The sequence below is a fragment of the Anarhichas minor genome, unplaced genomic scaffold (assembly GCF_050575085.1).
Source record: "Anarhichas minor isolate MPS153535 unplaced genomic scaffold, ASM5057508v1 ptg000024l, whole genome shotgun sequence".
NCBI lineage: Eukaryota > Metazoa > Chordata > Actinopteri > Perciformes > Anarhichadidae > Anarhichas > Anarhichas minor.
Window position 1 is genome coordinate 13,973,688 of NW_027466470.1, and position 19,528 is coordinate 13,993,215.

General features: G+C 42.9%; 1 protein-coding gene and 1 long non-coding RNA gene across 5 annotated transcripts; one reads left to right on the forward strand and one right to left on the reverse strand.

Annotated features, from left to right (window-relative positions):
* Positions 1–875: 875 nt before the first annotated feature.
* On the forward strand, positions 876–3,488 carry LOC142955930 (uncharacterized). The gene is made up of 2 exons (XR_012955981.1): positions 876–1,806; positions 2,059–3,488. It is a non-coding gene; the product is annotated as an uncharacterized LOC142955930 (long non-coding RNA).
* LOC142955929 (transcriptional repressor p66-alpha-like) lies at positions 3,048–17,252 on the reverse strand. 4 transcript variants are annotated; one of them, XM_076097195.1, is made up of 11 exons: positions 17,114–17,252; positions 10,400–11,031; positions 9,001–9,130; positions 8,565–8,693; positions 8,366–8,443; positions 7,636–7,755; positions 7,157–7,345; positions 5,826–6,087; positions 5,073–5,482; positions 4,724–4,982; positions 3,048–4,225 (listed from the first exon to the last, which is right to left on the reverse strand). In XM_076097195.1, the coding sequence occupies exons 1-11, from the start codon at positions 17,168–17,170 to the stop codon at positions 4,086–4,088; spliced, it is 2,406 nt and encodes an 801-aa protein (XP_075953310.1). In that variant the 5' UTR covers positions 17,171–17,252; the 3' UTR covers positions 3,048–4,085. The 4 variants fall into 4 exon arrangements, with proteins under 4 accessions (XP_075953310.1, XP_075953311.1, XP_075953312.1 ...); XM_076097196.1 differs by having other exon boundaries at positions 7,157–7,324; positions 9,001–9,133; XM_076097197.1 differs by having other exon boundaries at positions 4,859–4,982; positions 9,001–9,133.
* Between the last annotated feature and the right edge of the window lie 2,276 nt (positions 17,253–19,528).

The following is a 19,528-nucleotide window of genomic DNA, read 5'->3' on the forward strand; positions in this document are numbered from 1 at the left end:
CATTACATTCGGGACGATATTAAATGATTAGATGGGCTTATTACCGTCCTGCGACATCCAAAGATACCAGATTTTTTTTTTTTTTTTTTTTGTCAAAGCATTTGATTCATTGATTTCTGTAAGGGTCTAATGAGAATTTCAACAAAAAGTATTAGAAATGTTTTTGAAGAAGATTACCAACCCTGCCTTTAAAGAGACCCCATAGCTTTGGCTGAAGTGCATCTACCCCTGGAGATTTAAGGGTAAGAGGGCCGTCTTTTCACCAGCTTTGTCTGAGGGGAGGCTGGTGTATGTGTGTTCTAGCAATCAGCATCAGCTATTCACTGGCTAATTGAAAGAATGAGGGCTATTCTTCACTAATACTTCTCTCTCCACAGTCTGCACACGGGGGTTGGTTAGAGACAAAAGATATCTCCATAAAAGCCACCCAGCTCCAGATCAGCCAATAGCTAAATTCAATTGCAAATTACTAGTAGAGGGCAGTCACAGTATGTAGAACTCAAATACTTTGCACAAAAATGTCAAGATCTGAACCTGAATTTATAGTAACAACACTACTGAATACTAAATTGGTTTTCAGTTGAAAACATTTGGTTTGGAGTTTTATTCCTCTTTAAGATGAACCAGTAGAGTCTTGAAAGTTGCTTGAGATGTTTCATTTTGCTTTAATTTGATCAAATTAATAGTATTGTTTTGTCTCAATGCAGTGTCAACTTTTTGTCACAAACATGAAGAGCGTAAATGCTGTGTTTGGTGACAGATTACCTCAATGGTTCACATGTAAGCAGTGTCCAGCAATCAAAATCCTACTTAAGTAGAAGTACAAAAGTATTGCAGGGAAGTACAAATGTATACAAATGCTCCAGTCAGTTGTATTATTGCATTTCATATGTGAGGCCCCTCCTACATTCCTCAGCAGGCAGTTGGCTGACAAGGGAGGGTTGTTAAATTCACTTGGGTCTTTCAGGCTATAAGAGTGGGTCCTTGTGTTCGTCTCTCTCCCTTGCTGCAGCAGACATCCCCCTGCATAACTTTTGTCTCGCTTTGCCGGGTTTTCAAACCTGCCACACATCCATGGCATGGCTTTCAGCACACACTGACTTTGCTGATTTGCACACGCAATTGTTCACTTTTTGAGTTAACCTTGGTTTATTAAATAGTTTGGTTTTAAGTATAACCTTGTGTGGACTTTCTTTTTGGCACATGTTTGTGACATGTACTATTGGAACAGGTGTAAGCAGCATTGCAATGTTGTAGATCAGGTGCCTAATGCCCTGTCCACATTACTCCGTTTTTACTCCGTATTTGCTACGTTTACACTGAGCGGCCACACTACGCCGGAGTTTTGGAGCACCCTAAACGGAGGAATCTGAAAACTCCCCCGAGGTTGGAGGTATTTGAGAACTCCGGGGTTGCGTTTGCGTGTGGACGGTCGGATACGGATGTGCTTAGAAAAAATTATGCCCACACCCGTGTTCGCTACTGGATTGGTTCTTGGCAACTATGACGTCTCCGTCCCTGATTCGTCACACTCACTATCACGTGACCCGTACCCGGAAGAAAACAAACTGGGCTACCAGCGATTCATTTCAACATGGATAACTAATTGCAAGCGTTGCTGCTAGCAGCTGTTGTGCAGTAAAAGTCTGCATTTCTGTAGACGAAGCAGCTGTTATTGGAGTGATTAGCGAGCGGCGTGACCAGCATCAGCCCTATGGAGCAGCTCGTTGTTTTTAGATTCTAATGAGAAGACACGCTGCACTAACGTTTTACTTCTTCCGTTTGGTAGCCTTGAGACCTTAGTCTGTAAGTATGTCTTTATGAAGCATGAAAATATGTACGTAGATATATTATATTCGCTCTGTTAGTATAACATTTGTGTTGTATTAAATGCTAATCGCGGTTAGCATTTCTACATTGGCGGTAATGTTAAAATTAGCTTAGAAGCTAGCTAGGCGGACATGTTACATGCTGGCTATATCATGGATTGTTGTTTTGTATTCATGTATGTGTACAGGGACAGTTTGTAAAGCCATATTTCATATTGTGTTTCCACAGTTTTACAAATAAGAAAGATTCACACTAAAGTCTTGAAACTCTTCTATGGATTCCATGGTCTTTATTTCACGGATCTACTGTTAGCGATCTGCTAAGCTTTCCTGCACGAAGCAAGAGCAGAATAGAGTGAGAGACGTGTGTTGACCACATTGATGGACCCATCATCTAGTAAACGTGTAAGTGTTGATGTTAAAGTAAATTTGATGTGAGAGAGAGAGAGAGAGACCCGCAGCGCTGTAACTACGTCTGAAAAATAAAACTTCTAAAACTTTCCACGAACTGTGTCTGTTTGAGTTTATAGAGGGAGATTTTAGAGGAAGATCTTAAGTATCAAATACAACCTTTCATTATTAAAGACTACTTTATTACTCTGTCATATTTTTTTTTTTAAACTAAGCAAGCAATCCACTTCCTGTTTACACCGCCACGCGCATGCCCAGTGTACGTTAATGGTCACGTGCTGTCCGCCTTCGAAGGCTGCCATGTGGACGCAGATCAACTCGAGAATGATGCTGAAACTCCCGTGTGGACGGAGATCGTTTCTATTTGACAAATCTGCATCCAAGGAGAAACGGAGTAGTGTGGACAGGGCCTAAGGTGGCGGTTTGCTCACCTGTTATGTGTGATCTCACCAACCTGTCTTTCCTGTTTTCACCTCACTTCCCAACTGTTATCTGATCTGCCCTTATGCTACACTTTCCTTCACTGACATTTCCATTTTCCTTGCTTTTGAATTTCATTTTCTTCTCTCTGTCTCCGTCTTAAGACCTTCGCTTGCTTTGTAATGAAAAACTGATCTCATAACCTCTCAACATATCATTTCACTAATTCAAATTTGTAAAGATGCAATAGTGAATGCCAGTGAATTGATTCAATAACCCATGAACTGATGAGAGAGAGCACTGCAAATGTCATCCCACACGGTTTTGTTAGTAGATGAATAGTTAAGCTTGTGTTATATCATCCACACAATAATCAATGAAAACATGTTTAAAATGTAAATTTTTTAATTTTTTTAGGAGCTATGAAAAAAGTAAACCAAATAACTTTTAACATAAGTTTGTACAATGTAGCTAAAATCGGGAAGCAGAGAGATTATGTGATATTGTGATGGGTACAAGATAAAGATATCTTATGTGTTCCAGACTCGTGGTAACTAGGAGATAGGCCCTTTAAAAACGGACTCGGGCCTTGTTGGATGCATTATGTTTGAAGACTAGATCTCTGGTTCAAGTGTGGAAGATTCAGCTCCTTCAGAGTTTGCATTTTCTCAGCAATGACAAAACACTCAAAAATAATCTTACAATGTTGACATTAATATAAAATAAGCAAATTACAGATGGTAATTACAGATGAATTCAGCAATGACACCATGCTTCTTCAGCTAAGGTGCTTGAGGGAAGGCATGCTGTTTAACAGGAAAAACAAAAGCTAGAACAAACTCTTCATTTGTGGAAACCACCGTATACTGAAATATAATTAAAGAAACAGAATAACTTATTGTAAATACAAAATAAACTCAAACCTTTAACTACGGGGGTGATGTACTGAAACATTTACAACTCAGTTATTTTGTATTTGCTTAAAATGAATGTGTGTTTGTTGAATATTGAATGTGTCAAAATGTTAGGTCAGTTTGACCCACATCATGGCAGAAAGGGCTAATAAGCCCGGATCATATTACTTATTTTAATTTTTCTTTTATCAAAGTACTCAATGCACACATAGCCTCTTTTTACACAATCATTTAACAACCCATTCTGGAGGACAGAAGAACGCAGGGGGAAGCCTTTCAAGTATTGTTTTTTTCTTTGCCCTAATCAAATCAAAATAGTTTCTACACAATCACCAAAGAACAGCAAATCTCAAAATAAACAACAGAAAATAAGAATACTAAAACAACAATCATACAAAAGTAAGGAAGGAAGGTTTCTTCGATTTGAGAGATTGTATTTGCTTAACAGTCCTCCGGGGGTTGCTGTTGACCATATTATTGGAACAAAAACTAAGTAGCACAAGAGTACTGTTTATTTCCACGTGTTTGCAGTCTGCGAGATCGACGAGCGAGAGGGGATCATGTCCAGCAGGTACTCCCTCTGACGAGCGTCGACCGCGGCTGACGTCTTGTGGCCTGTCAGGCTGGGGTTCACGTAAGCCATGGTGACTCCTGTGAACATGCAAGAGAGCAGCAGGTCAAGGTGTGGAGCGAGCTGCATGCTGGCCTTTTAACGCCTTTTGAGTTGAATAAGAAAAAAGCAGTATGATTTCATAGCACCTGAATATCTAGCAACCCATGTCCCGCACAACATACAGACAGATACAAGGGAAAAATGATGAATAATAAAAATGTCTACTCTCGGGTTTACTAGTGACACCCAGGGAAAAACAGTACACCACCAAACCGAGGGGCTAAAGCAGGAAGATTGAGATCACTGGCAGGGGGAGAACTGGAGAGTGGGATTGCCTTGTCCGAAAACATTTCCTCCTTCACTCTATTTTTTTTTTAATCTACTATTTGAGATCATACTAGAAGGCCACTTTTTGATAAGATTCCCGAACGCTAGAAAAATTTGGACATGGGATGTTCAAGGATTGCTTTTGGACCAGACAGGAATTTGAAAGACAGCCGATGTCAGCAGGCGGGCTGGTGTTAATGTGAGTCTACCTGTGTTGCTGTGGCTCTGCTTCTTCCATGCAGTGGATGAGGCACTACCTCCGCTGATATTCCTGCCGCCGGCGATTCCACTGCTGCTCACCTTTGAGCTCTGGACAGAGCGGTGGGGAACGTGGGCATGCTTACCTGGCCGGCTGACTAAAGCTGCAGCCGCCACTGCACTCTGCAGCTGGGAGGAGGAGGAGAAGGAGTGGGGGACGCCCCTCACCCCCAGTGACGAGACACCGTGGGACAGCTGGCCCTGGGAGCTCTGAGGGCAGTTAAGAAACACGGAGAGGAGTTTGTGTTACAGTTGCATCAGCGGCACAAATGCTTCTCTTTAATTAAAACAGATTCCAACCTGCTTGATGGAGTGATGGTGAACCATGTTGGCTCGACTGGCCTGGTGGAGGTGCTGGAAGGAAGACGCTCTGGCGTGAGCCTGCTTCAGCTGCTGAGACAACCCCCTCTCTGCTTTCATCGACGAAGAGGACGAGGAGCTACTGTGGGAAACTTGTGAGGACGTCTGCTGAAAAATACGCTGCTCTATTTCCTGCTCTTGCTGCAGTGCTTTGACAAACGCAGCTTTCAGCCTATTGGTGTGCTCAGCTTTCAAAACCTTTTTCTGACTGGATGACATGCAGTGTTCGCAGAGGACAGCCCCGCCTTTTGTCTTGTCCTGCCTCCAGCGGCTGGTGAAGTCGGTTTTGCACTGGGTGCAGGTGAAAGGGTCTCTGGTAATGTTCTTTGACAGTGCTGCACTTGTCTTTCCTGGATGGAGAGAGATGGGAAACCCTGAGGCACTGATTGAAAACGGAAAGAGTTGCTTGAATGGTGTCAAAGAAGTAATAAGAAAGCAACAGACACAGGTAAGCAGCTATTTAGATCCTGGATTAAAGTGGGAATGTCCTGACTACATACGGACAATATTTAAATTCCGTAAAAATAAGACAATTGCTAAAGCTTGTTTGAAACTGATCCAACATCTTAACCTAACATCTAAGGCTGAAATGAGCGACTATTTACATTATCGATGAATCTGACAATCGACTGATTGGTTAATTAACTAATCTTTTTACCTCTACAACATTTTCAAAAAAGAAAAGTAACACACCTCTGTGGATTGTATCCAGCAGATTCTGTACCACTTCTTCCAGTCCCACCAGGTAGATGAACTCATTATTGGCTGCAGACGGCAGGAAGTTAAACTCTGGTGCAGGAGGCTTTGGCGGGGGAATCTCCAGTAGGGTCTTCTCCAGCTGTTTCCGTAAAGCGAGTTTAGCTGCAGCTTGGCGGCTGGCCGGAGAGTCATTCATGCTAACCACAGACACACCGCTGCTTCCCGAGGATGAGCTCTTCAAACTGGATGCCGAGGCCTTTGAAAACAAGCAAAGACGGGAAGAAACAAGACGGGCGTAAACCTCCAGTCAAGATCAGAATATTTTTGACTTGTCTGGGCAATACAGACGTAACCAAAGGGCTGTTGGTGTTGATTAATTGCAAGGTGTTTAATGATCAAAGAACACTGAACACTGCAAAAGAAAGCCACTTGTATTGTTATTCTGCTATAAATGTAAAATCCAGCAGTTAATAATATAATTATTAAAGCTAACTGTTTAGAGAAAAGCAGGCATTCAACTGATGATTTAAAGAAAAAATAAAAAGGCATTGCTGAAGCGTAATGAACGTAACAGCTTCCATGATTTCTAACGTTAGCGGGACACAAATATGCTAACTTAGCTCTAAATGTGAACAAAAATAATGCTAATAGTTTTATTCAAGGTAAAATGATGACACGTTTTCCATTGTTTTTAGTCGACTGTAGCTGTAGATACATATTTAACTTAGAATATGGACAGAAGCCTCCAATATCACGTTTAAGAAGAACCATGAAAGAAACCCTCAGTGAGAGAATGCATGTACGGACAAGGCTAAGTCTGACAGAAGCTAATGTTAGCTTGAGAAGCCAGTGGAAGTTCAACTCTCTTTCTAAAGAGATTTTATTGAACCAGGTGTTATTATTGCATGAAACGCATCTTTTTGTGCATCTGCACCTACTTGGTACAACAACATTCTTATGACCCAAAAATGATGCACCAATGAGGGTATATAATATATATATGGGTATATGTATGAGGACTTCATTTATAATCGTTGAGTATGCACAAAACAGGGCCTGAAAGGCGTGCGCCACTTCCCACAAAAGATTTGTGATCCATGCATGAATGTGCGCAACTCTGACTCATGCATACGGACATTTTGGAAACAGGGTAATTGCCAAGACAAATGGTGAATTGAAGCCAGATTGTAGAAATTAAATGTGAGAGGAATCATTTTGCTGATGCCAGGATGTGGCAGGATTCAGGAAAGCCTGGCTTGCATTTCCCCGATATTAACCGGGAATATACTTTTTTTACTACTTGAAAGCACCTGTAAAATACTGACCAGTGAGTTAGCACTACTACTAATTCTAATGAAGCCTGAGTTGACCATGACTCTCTGGCCATGGATTGCAGGGGCGGAGTTCCTGGGGCCCAACAGCAGAGGAGGGGGTCCTGAGCCTCCAGAGGCAGCCAATTGCTGCTGCTGCTGCTGGCGGAGAGCCTGGATCTGCTGTGGAGATACAGAGATGGGCTAACCAGGACAATGAGAGGGGTGACACGAAGGGACATCACAGACAAAGGTAGTGGAGGACAAGGGAGGGGCATCAAAAGCACCGAGGCAAAGGGCACACACACACACACACAAAGAGAGAAAGGTGCAAAGAGAGATCATAAGTCCTGAGTTTAAGAGTCATTATTTCCCTGCTGATTGTCCCAGAGTGACTAACAGCAGTAAGACTACCATTGACCTGACAAAGACAACATTGTCATTTTAATATCGCACCGTATTAATGATATTGGTAACATTTCTCCATGACTCACCTGCGCCCCTCTGACCAGAGGCGGCATTATAATCTGGGAGCCATGTTTGGACAACAACTGCTGCCCTCCTCTCACCAGCGGCGGAGGGATGACTGTGCCTGAACTCCTGCCTGTCAAAATCTGGTCAGAGAAAAACACAACGACAAAACAGGTCAACTACAGGTGCCGTGACACAGATATGCTGATTGGTGCGTGGCTGCGGTTGAATAGGATGTTTTTTGCTTAGAAAGATTCCTAATTGAGTGAAATGACCCAGAAGTATTGAAGTAGCAGCCATGATAAGAGAAGGAAAGGTGGTTCCTTTTTTATCTCCTTTAGCAGGCGGTACACTGCTGGAGGTGATGTTGTCCAACAATTCCTTGCGACAGCAACATTTGAAGCAACGCCCCATTAATTGTACACTATGGAGACATTGAAAACATCCTTCTTAGGAGGTGTAATACTATTTTGCACAGGAATCCTTAATTAGTACAACATTAAGTTTGTCACTGTACTCATTTTCTGCGTTATAATGAAGTTGATAAAAAACAATAACAAAACGCTGTTGCGTGTTGTAAGTGCAACTGGATTCTCTCAGCACTGCTGTCGTCCATATCAATTCTTCTTCATATCTTTCTTTGAACTCCTGACGTTTTCAATCGAGGTCAAGGAAAAGTGGTGAGGAAAGGACACTAGGACATAATACTTTGACTATTCAACCGCAGCCCGTGTGTCAGAGAAGAGCATTAACCTGCTGAGTGCCTTTATTGCTTGTAATTGTTCCTCGAATGAGAGGAGGAGGAGCGGAGGAGCCAGACAGACCTGTGGGCTAAAAAGGAAATGGAGAAAGATATTAAACAATAAACAGGATGCTTGAAGTGGAGGCCAGTGTTGTGGGGATGTGCAGCTCTTCGTGTGACCCTGTGTTGATACGGGTAATAACTGTTTACCTTCTGGTGAGTGTCCTTCTGTATCTGGCTCTGTCGAAGTTTCTTCAGCAGCACCAGCTTGGCCTCCTCCAGTCTGAGCTCCTCCTTCAGCTGCTTAATGATGCGCTCCCTCTCTGCTGGGCTGCTCTTCTACACTCCACAGATAACAACATCACTCATAAAATCCTTTCCAGCAAATAAAACATTAGATGTTGGAGCCTAAACTGTCCATTAACAGCCATGCATCCTGGGCTACTGAACCCTTATCTGCTACCTCATTTTCAGTTGTTCAGAGTGTAACTTAAATCTTTACGGTTAGAAAATAAATTGTTCACACCAAGGCCCAATTGAACCAACTTGCCGTGTCCATATTTTAAAACAAAATCTAAAAAAGCTAATAGTCAAAGCTTAGGCCATATGATTTAAACATGTCTAGCTTTGTGTGCATGTGTCTCACCATGAGCAGGTCTGTGTCCAGCTCCTTAAAGTGGCTCAAGCCGTTCATCGGAGGACTGGGGGAGTCATTATCTGACAGGACGATGACATCATCATCTTCAGAGGATGGAGGGCGCTTCTCTCTTTTTATACTGCTGGACATAAGTAGGACAATGACATTCAAATTTAGATTTTAGTATCTTAAATATCCAGCAATTATACTGGATACAGTGAACACAGAACTGCATTTTATTTGGGTTAAAACAATGTGTGGATATTATCAGTTCGTACTCATTGATCCAGTGAGGTTGAGGTTAAGAACATTTTATGGCTGTTTGAGGCAAATATTACTCAAATAATAGCAACCATTAGTACATTACATTACAGTCATTTTTTATGTAATGTCTGTATTCATGGAGATCTGCTCCTCAACCACATTAACTATTTGAATCCGCTCCACTACGATCTAGAAGGTCCACACATCCTCCACACAGCTAATCTTCATGTTGATGTTACTCCAACAACAGAACAATCCTAAATAACCTGGGACCTTAAGCTCCAGTAAGGTCTTTCAGTCACAATGCTACGGCTGTGCCACGTATTTCCTGTTGAAACAGGATATTGTGGCAGCACATTATAGGCGTCTGAGTCATTTGGGGCTGGCCTGTATTTCTGAACGCTTATATCATTCAAAGCACGCCAAGGAAATTAAAGCAAGTAATGTGAAAGCAGATGACCTAAATTCTGAAACAAGTGGCACTCAAAGATGGAACGAACACGAGTAATGTTCTTCTAAAAAACAAGGGTGTTCTTGTGATTACACAGATTATGTATTTCTATGAATTCGTTAAAGTCTACACACGAAATCGTGAGACCTGTCTCTTCTCGCCGTCCTCTTTATGTATGTGTGTGTGCGTGTGTGTGTGTTAGTCTCTCCTCAGGGCTTAGCGCCATCATCACTTCCTGTGGATTAATCACTACTCTCTTCCAAAGAAGTCACATGACCTCAAAGTCATCACCACGTGACCCACTCACTTTTCCTCCTCCCCTACCCTCACTGTTCCTTCCACTGTGGAAACCATGGCAACAACCGGCTGGAACCGGTTTGTGACACACGGCTTCATTTTGTGTGAGGGGAGTTTTTAGGGTTCAGGTGCTGAGTGGGGGGAAAATGGAGATGGTCTAAAAGATAAAGTTAAACATCACCTCTGAGGACAACACCCCCACTCCCCCCCCCTCCTCTACCCTACACAGTGGTTCACTATCATAAAGTAACTTTAGATTAAAATAGTATAATTCATCCTTTTGTACATTAGGTAAGGCAGTATTTCTGTCTGATCTTTACTTTTTTGACGGATAAGTCATGTGTTTGTCCCAGCTGAAGAGAGTTTATTATAATAGATATATATTTATGTTCTCACCCTCTGGAGGTGCTCATGTCCACGGGCTGCTCTTCCGTCTGAACCTCCACTTTAATGGTGGCTTTCACCTCTCCTGCAGCCAGCATGCCACTGGACGCCTTTGTCTCTGCCAGTCGGACCTGGTTCCTTGTATCCAAAGCTGGCACTGTCCTCACCTCGCCGTCTCTGTCATTGCAGTCAGTCCGATTGTCTGAGCTGGGTTCAACCATCGCCTGCTGTCTCTGGGTCCGCTCCTGATCCTCCTTCACTGGCTGAGAGGTCAAAGGTAACGCCAAAGCTGACGCTAAAGGTGACGCTAAAGGTAACGCCAAAGGTGACGCTAAAGGTAACGCTAAAGGTAACGCCAAAGGTGACGCTAAAGGTAACACTAAAGATAACGGCGACAGGCTCTGCTCCTTCTCCTGCTCCTTGTCGTGCTCTGGTCCGACCATAGTCTGGCCCTGATCTTCCCGTGCCAGCACAGAGTCGGGTTCAGGTTCAGTTTGTTCCTGTGTTGTGGGTTCAGAAGGGTCCAACTTAGGCTTTTTGCTTTCATTTTCAGCATCAGAAGTTTCTGTAGACTGGGGAGCAGCATCCTTTTCCAGCGCCCTCTTCTGGCTGCGCGTCTGGCGGACAGCCTCCTCAGACATCCCCTGCAGAAAAAAGAAAGAAATACCTGTATTATTAGATATTCCAAAATATACTACCAAAATATTTGAAATGGAGTTTGTTCCCACATTGATTTCAAATCTGACCAGAGCTATATGGGTATATGAGAAACATGTTCACACATCACCAAAGCTTCTCCGTACAGCTCTGATTGTTGATTAGAGCGTTTGAAAGCAGCGCTGCACAATACTTAAAAAGACTATTTTAAGCTCTGATTGGATGTCACATTTCATTCCTCATGTTGACATTATATGACAAACAACAACAACAACAACAATAGAGAGCTTTTAACAAAATAAATTGTTAATATTACTGAAAGTGTGGTGCTGATTGTGGGCCTATCATTCAGAATGTAAGCAGACAAAGCTGACCTTGAGTCAGCTGGAGGGGGGTGACTAAAATGGCCCCCCAGACAAAACATGTGGGATTATGAAGGTCACATGACCAAGATGTTAACTCAAGTATAATTCCACAACAATCCAATCCATCCAATTATCCAAATGTCTGTAAGCACGCAGTGTTCAAAACGAAACAAAATATCTGAAGATGACTTTTGGAAGAGGGGTGCGAACAAAAACCTGCTGCAATGAGACATCAAACAGATGGAAATATAAGACAGCATTGTAATAAAATCAGAGTTAAAGTTGGGGAATATACAAAATTAACTGGAGCACGATTTCTGTTAAAATATTCATAACGAATCCAAGTATGTTAGTTATTTATGTGAGTCAGTGAAATATATTTGTATTCATTTCAAAAGGAATTGTGTTTAACCTTTCTTCCCTCGAGTCCGACACCAGAGAGCACCAGAACCATTACCATCAGATATGCCATGAAGAACAAATCCAATCCCACCACATGTTGACATGCCAGCAGTAGTGGAGACGGAGAAGGAGATGGCTGCTAGTTCACTCACAGATGTGCACCAGCACAACGTACAGGCACACATTTGACCCTGACAGTGGCTGCTCTGAGTCGCTCAGTGTTGGGTCAGAAAGTAAGAGGAGACACGGGGAGATGGTGGACTACGTCGGTCAATACATGTTTACCTTCATGGTTTTGATAATGGCCTATCACATGTGTATAAAGTACCAGTTATGTGTAATAGACTCAACAACAAAAGAAATGTGTCTATAGGAGAGTAAATGTTTTTATCCTCGTTATGTGTTGTGCATGATATTTTTTCAGAAATGTGGATAAACTCTTGTCCCGAGCTGGGGTTTTCCGATGGAAACTGCAATACTGTGGCATGTGGACACTATATCCAGGTTTCCTGTACCTTATAATTACTCAGAAAAACAAAAAAACATGAAGGTAAATGATCTAATGATGGTCAAAACGCTGAAAAAAAGGGAAAGTATGTTTATCTTCAGCTGATGAGGTAACTCAGTCAGTATAGAAATGACAAAGTGGTTCAGATGTCAAAAGATCAAGACTCGCCTGCATGCAGATGATCAGAAACCTAAAGACTGTTACGACCATTTAAACGAGGATGCGAATAACCAGGTTTTCAATGCTCCATGTAAACTTCATATCCAGAATAAGATCAAAACCAGGATGAGACTCAAAATCGTCATACTACTTCCCATTTACACGCTACGTACATGCGTAGAAGGTGAACACGTGCTGGCCCACATGGCATGCTGCAGGAGACGACCTGTGCTCCAAGTTCAGAGTCGCAAACAGAAAGCACAAGAGACATTGAGAGACTGACTCAGACGTTGACTATTTACTGGACGACCACAAAGAAGAAACACAGAACCGTTAACGTCCTGAATCACATTCATGCATTTCTGTTATAAAATCGAGGCCGGTCCTGCCAAGTCTGTCTGAGGCCCCCAGTCCGCCCAGTGACGCACTACAGGAAGCTATGTTTTTTTTTTTTTAGGGAAAACAGGACTAAATTTAACCCTTACAACCTGCTACTTCTATGTGACACTGTACACACATTTCTACCCCCTCCCCTTCCTGTTCTCAGAGTGGTTATGGCGGCGAGCATAAAGCACAGTGTATCCATGATGTACCTACACAGACTACACATACAGAGTCACAATGCAGCATGCAGAGCAATCATCTGATAACAGAGAGCTCACTTAAGTTTGTTCTTTTTAATACTCTGACATCACTGAGACACACATGACATGACCCTTCCCAGGATTCAGTGGGACACAAAGCACTTTTCCTGACAACCGGTCTAAACCGGTTGGCCAGTGTGTGTGTGTGTGTGTGTGTGTGTGTGTGTGTGTGTGTGTGTGACTGAGAGAGAAGCTGAAGCTGGATTTAACCCTTCAGGTGCCGGAGTAGACGGCGTGCTTCCACAACGACGGCCATTACACACTATGCGAGTCCATGTGTGAGTGCTGAGGAGAGTCGTGATGGCATTATGATTTCTGATGCATACAGCTGTGAAATGATGCTGGGGGAAGAAGTTAGACACACAAACCCACCCAACCTCTCCCAGACACTGACCCTGTCTTTATAACAGGCGATCTGAATGGCTGACAGGTTTCACATTTCATCTCCATGGCAGTTTACACACATTTCCATCAAGCACACACACACACACACACACACACACACACACGCACACACACACATACGTACACCCAAGAGTTTGAGTTCACATGCAACCAGTGCAAAGGCTCTGAAAGCAAAAAAAACTGAAAGGAAAATTCAACTTTACACTTTAAAATCATTCTATGTACACAAAGTTAACATACAAGTAGAACGACTGTTCACTAACACACACATCAGGATAAAGAGCTAAGCTGCCTAATTCAATATTATACTTTTCTAATCAGACTCGTGACAGTTTCATGTTACGACTACCACAATTATCTCGCTAGACATTATAATCTGGATAAATATTCAAATAAAATGCAAATCCTCGAACAGCATTTAACGACTCTGTAAAGACATCATTGTCCGGTGTGTGGTGGTGGTCATGGTGAAGTGGCATACTGTCCTTAAGTTTGAGGCCTTTGGATAAATGTGTATTTACATTTTTATCATAGAAATATAGCTTTCCATCAGCGCTTATTTCTGACATTACTTCTCTGCCTTTTCCCAGCATGCATTTGGGTCTTCCATTGTAAAGAGAGGGAGATATTTCTGTAAAACAGTTATTAACGGCACACTAGTTGAGATATGTGCTTTAAATGCAACACAACAATGTAGGAAATACTTTTGAGCCACTGCTGCTTTGTAAAGTAACTGCAGTGAAACAAGGTTTATGTTTGGGTATTACAAAAGCATTACAAAATAATACATATACATAAATTATTAATCAAGCAACTATAGTTGCTGCTTCACGAGGGCCTTAAGATTGTAGTCTGGGTTTAAAAATTATATATAAAATGTATCTAATCCAACTCAATCATACCATTAACATTTGCTTTGTAATTACATCCCAAGGATCACTACCATGTCATCTAATTGCACCATGCAGGTACTTGACTCTTCACCAGGCAGAACACTCGTACGTTGATCTGGTATCAGATTGCCACCACTATCAGGGCGCCGCTCAGCCGAACCCACAGTTTATCTGCACCTGTCTTGTTTTTTTTTTGCTGAGTGCCTTTTCTTCTTGCCCCGAGGTGGTTATTTATCTAGTCACTCGTGGATCACGCCAACCATCAATCACTCAATCACCCTTCAGTCAGGCCGGCTGACTCTCAACCATCATCGATGTCTGGCTGCACATACAGTATGTGTTAAGCATATTATTTAACCACTGACAAACCTTCAACCTGTGAACACATATTTCAACACTGCACTGGATTTACAGAAAACTGTGCACCCACGCAGTCGCACTTGCTTTGGGAAACTGCTGCAGCAGCAAAATATTTGTATCAGTCATCTGGTTGCATCTGTCAAAAAAAAGAAGAAAAAAAAAAGATTTAAAATGAGCTGGCAGGCTTTTAATTTAATAATTTAGCTTGGGAGCTGATCACTGGTTTGCTAGATTAAATAACTTAAAACTCTTTAAAAAAGTCAGTGCTTTATACAGCAACCAGCACCACTTTCTTCACAAAGTAGGCCGAAAAAGGCAATCAGTGCTGCCTATATATTTGATGAAGTCATGGAGGCCTGACTGAACAGCTGCCCTGTGACCCCTGCAGTCATGTGCAACAGCTTAAAATATGGTCAGCGGACGACCCTTTCCAGAACAGTGGCGATTACACAACTGTCATACGTACAAGACTGCGTGTGATCACTGGAACAGTGATTCCTGGAAAACAACAAAACTGAAACGTCTGAACACTTTCTGACCCACTCGCTCTTGTAATAGCACCATGAATACAGTCACTCTATATGACCAGTGGACATACAACTTCAACACTGTCTGTCACAACAGCGAGCACTGCCGGTGTCAAAGCAAAGCATTCTCCACTCTTCTAACCAGTGTTAGTCAACCCCTTCTCTAAAAGGCAACATGTATTTTGTTCACTCACAGTGACACGTCATAAACAATGCCAGCATGTAACAGATTAACATGCAGATAACTCTTTACAGGGGCGTTGTTCACATGAACAACTGACTGTTTATTCCAGATCTCCACAAGAGGCAATAAAGCCTCCTAACAGCAGATCCTCGTACCATCCTCAGTCTACATGGCATGCACAGTAGCCACAGGTCCGACTCAAACAATGATCATTGATTACTGATAAGGACGTTTACCATATGTGACAATAAGTAGAGCTGCAACAGTTAGTCGATTGATGGACAACGAATCAGAAACAACTTTAAATAATCAATCAATTGTTCAAGTAATGTTTCAGGCAAAACGGCCAAAATTCACAAATATTTTCTATTTCTGAAGATGTCACCTTGGACTCAGGTAAACTTGACATGGATCAAAAGTTGTTATCATTTAATAAACAAAGCGATTAACCTGGAAAATAATCAGCACAAGCAATATTGAAAGCAGTGCGTAGTTGTAGCCCTAAAATAGCAATAACCCTGCAATCTGTAACATTACGTAATAAGATCAATAATTAATGAAACAATTTAAAGCCATTCATTTATTCCTCTACTTATTCCTTTTTTAATTAGTCTTATTATGAGCACACTGCAGTTCAAGTTGTAGACTACATTATAATTGTCACTGAGACACTGAATAACATCACACATATTATGTAATAACACCTCAGTAAAGCGCAATCGAAACCAATGTCATTACAAGTGCAACTAAGCTTGAAAGTCTTAAATAAAGTGAACACCAGCAGCAGCCATCATAGCACAACATTAAAATGCTGCATGTGGGTTTGTCAACACACCGGCTTCCGTCATATTTATTCATTAGGTTAAATATTAAACGCTTTTATCCGAGTGCGTACAAATAAAGAGACAACAGACAAATTAGTATAAACTAATTAAACTGGGCCCCACTGGTGTGGCTGTGGTGGCTAGAAACGTGTGTGTGTGTGTGTGTGTGTGTGTGTGTGCGCCTGTCTGGGTGAGATAGAGTGTGTGCGGTGTGTGCCAGAGAGTATGTGTGTGCGTGTGTTCAGCTTTAAGAAGAGGAAGACTACGGTTGTCATAGAGCGAAGTAGGAAGATTAGCTACCAGATAGCAGAACCAACACTGGTGCCAAGGGGCTTAAAGCGAGCAGCAGCAGCGTCCACCATTAACGTCCCGACACCCAGTACACCATCCAAACCACACTCAGCCCTTTAAAAGCTAAACCCAGCCCACACTACATGTGCAACCAGCCGGCTTTTTATTATTGACACCGCCTCAGAGGAGGTGAGCGTGTTATTAGTTAGCGAGCTAACATTAGCTAACATCGACGCAAACAACAACACGAAGCCACTTTAGCATCGGATGCGACGTGGACGCAAACGTCTGAACGTCAACGGCTGTTCGGAGACTTTCAAGTCAAAGTGAGCAAACTCCTCCAGCCGAGCTCATCAACGTGACCCGCACAACCAGAACCGAGCCCGGGACCGTTGACCTGGCAGCACCCCCGATGCGGGACAAGCATCAGCTCGAAAAGCGGGCACAAACTTTTCTACCCTACTATAGTAAAAGTGAGGCTGTATGAGGCTCAGCGGGACTGTTTACCTGGGTGTCCCCTCCCGTAGGGAAAAAAAAAAACGAGTCGGAACTCATACATTTCATCGACCGGCCCACAAGGACCGAGCGTGCCGCGTAGAGCCGAGCCGCTGGCGATGAAACGTTGTAATCCTTACCTCATTTAACGACTTCTACCGCACACAATCATGTCCGGGGATCATATTTACAAGCTGGCACGCGCATGAAAACGTAAAACAAGACAATCGGTGGCTGAGCGAGCCCCCCATCTCCTCCCCAGTGCTCAACCTTTGGCTCTGCGGAGAAGTGTTACTTTTCAACAGCCCATCAGCTTCTTTATCGTCACAGATAGGTGGAGGAAAACCTGGCTCCTCTCGACGACTCCGAATAAAAGATCCACTTACTAAAAAACTTCGGCTTCACCTCAGTCAACTTACTCGGTCGCTTTGTCGCCCGTTCTTCGCCGATGGTCGACCAAGGAATGTTTAATCTGCAGTTAACCTCGATAAATCGTTGCTTTTTTTAAATCCAGGGGATATCCTCTTTTTTTCGGCCCTCCCCACTGCCGCGTCTGTTGCCAAATAATGCGCCTCAACACACATGGAGCCGCTGCGTCCTCTTAGTGGGCATGCGCACCTCGGCATACCAGGGCGACCGGATCACATCATGTAAGCCACTGACCACCAAGGGCCAAAGCAGGACGCCCATGTCAGGGGCCAAGGGCTCCTCGGGTTGACCCATGACTGTACCAACAAGTACAGAGATCCCTTCAACACACACTCACTCACTCACTAAGGCTCTCTCTCACTCTCTCTCTCTCTCTCACACACACACACACACACACATACATACACGTACACACACACCACATTACAATGAGACGGCATCACACATTTCACTCAAAACACTCACCAGTACCACAATTGACCCCAAACATGCAATAAAGATGGAAACCAGCAACTTCAGGTCAGGAATACAAAACCACTTTATTGCCGGTATGATGAGCACCCAGACCTGGTTAAACCACAAACATTAAACATATGACAATAGAGCAACACGTAGAACAAAATCAATTCATATAGTAAACAGAGGGCAAGCAGGATCTGCAAGAGCATGCATGCAGCACCAACAGAGCACAACGGATATACTGTGCAGGTTAGCCAGGAACCAAGGTTTGCCAAACGGGCACAGGTGGCAATTTAAGTGTCCCAGACCCCCAGGGGGCCCTCCAAAGTCCTGTGTTTACTGCGTGTTGATTTAAAAAAAAAATGTTGTTAGGCAAAACTTCTTTTTTTGATAATCACATAGGTTTACACCACCAAAGCACAATAAAAGCTTATGTGTATTCTTCATTATTCTATGAAGAGATGCCTTGGGTTTAAATCTAGCTTTTAAGTTACTTCAATAAACTTTTAACTGGTTATGAAACAGTCAAAATGTAAGAATGATGTCTATATATGACGAGACCATAAGCAAGAGTTTTTGCTATTTCTATATAGTTATTCTTAATGCCTGTCATCGGGTCTGATTCCCCCACGAAATCAGACGAAACAGTCTTCGGCAGAGACCAGTCCAACGTGGACAGATCCAGGTCCAGCTTCACTGCTGCCTTCAACCAGCAGCTCCTCCTCTGGCCAGGAGCAGAGCTTCGTCCGGCCAACACCAACACCATGTTGCTGGAGGCCCAGTATTTCTGGGTCCGCTAGAGTGAAGGGAGGCTCGGGAGAACCAGGACTACGCGGGGAAGACTGACAGACCCTGCTGCAGTAAAATGAGAGGCATTCTAACAGGATTCTGTTGCTCATAAACACGACTGCTTATTTACACAGTGATAGGCAAAATCACCACAAAATGAAAGTTCCTTAAAGCAGCTTTAAGTTCTAATTATTTTAGTTTATATTGTGCTTATGGAGCACATGTTCCTAAATAAAGTCGTCAAACTTTGGTCTCACGCCAGCAACCCCACTTCACGTTCGCAGGCTCTCAACAGGGAATCAGCATCACATCCGGATCCTTATCCCAACCTCAGCATCACATAATAATTACCTCACGTCTCTTTAGGACCGATGCTATAGCATCACATATGACTCCCTGACCCCACATAAAACTCCAAACCATCAACCCAAAACACATCTCACTTTATCAAAGAGATTAAAAGGAGAGTTGCATTAATAGCCATTCAAGCAGGCTTGCAGTTACAGTCAGATCCATACATGTTAGTCAAGTGCACATATGGCAGGGTTACTACGTCAGGGCTTGCAGAAGGGTCCAGCTGGCTGCCTCTTTCATGGCATCACTTCAAAGCATCACTGTGAACTGAACTAATCCACAGACATCCATAGAAATGCACACATACACACACATTTGAAAGACTGTGATCTAAGTAATAGAAGTAGACTATGGGCAGGGGGCTGCTGTTCTCTAACAGGTGGGGGGTTGAGTGCT

Bases quoted from the DNA above. Each gene is read 5' to 3' on its own strand.
- LOC142955929 (XM_076097194.1), bottom strand. From the start codon at position 17,170: ATGAAATGTATGAGTTCCGACTCGTTTTTTTTTTTCCCTACGGGAGGG. The intron at 8,694-9,000 runs GTGAGACACATG...TGTGGAGTGTAG, and splicing joins TGGACACAGACCTGCTCATG to AAGAGCAGCCCAGCAGAGAG. The intron at 7,756-8,365 runs GTTAATGCTCTT...TTCTCTGACCAG, and splicing joins GCAATAAAGGCACTCAGCAG to ATTTTGACAGGCAGGAGTTC.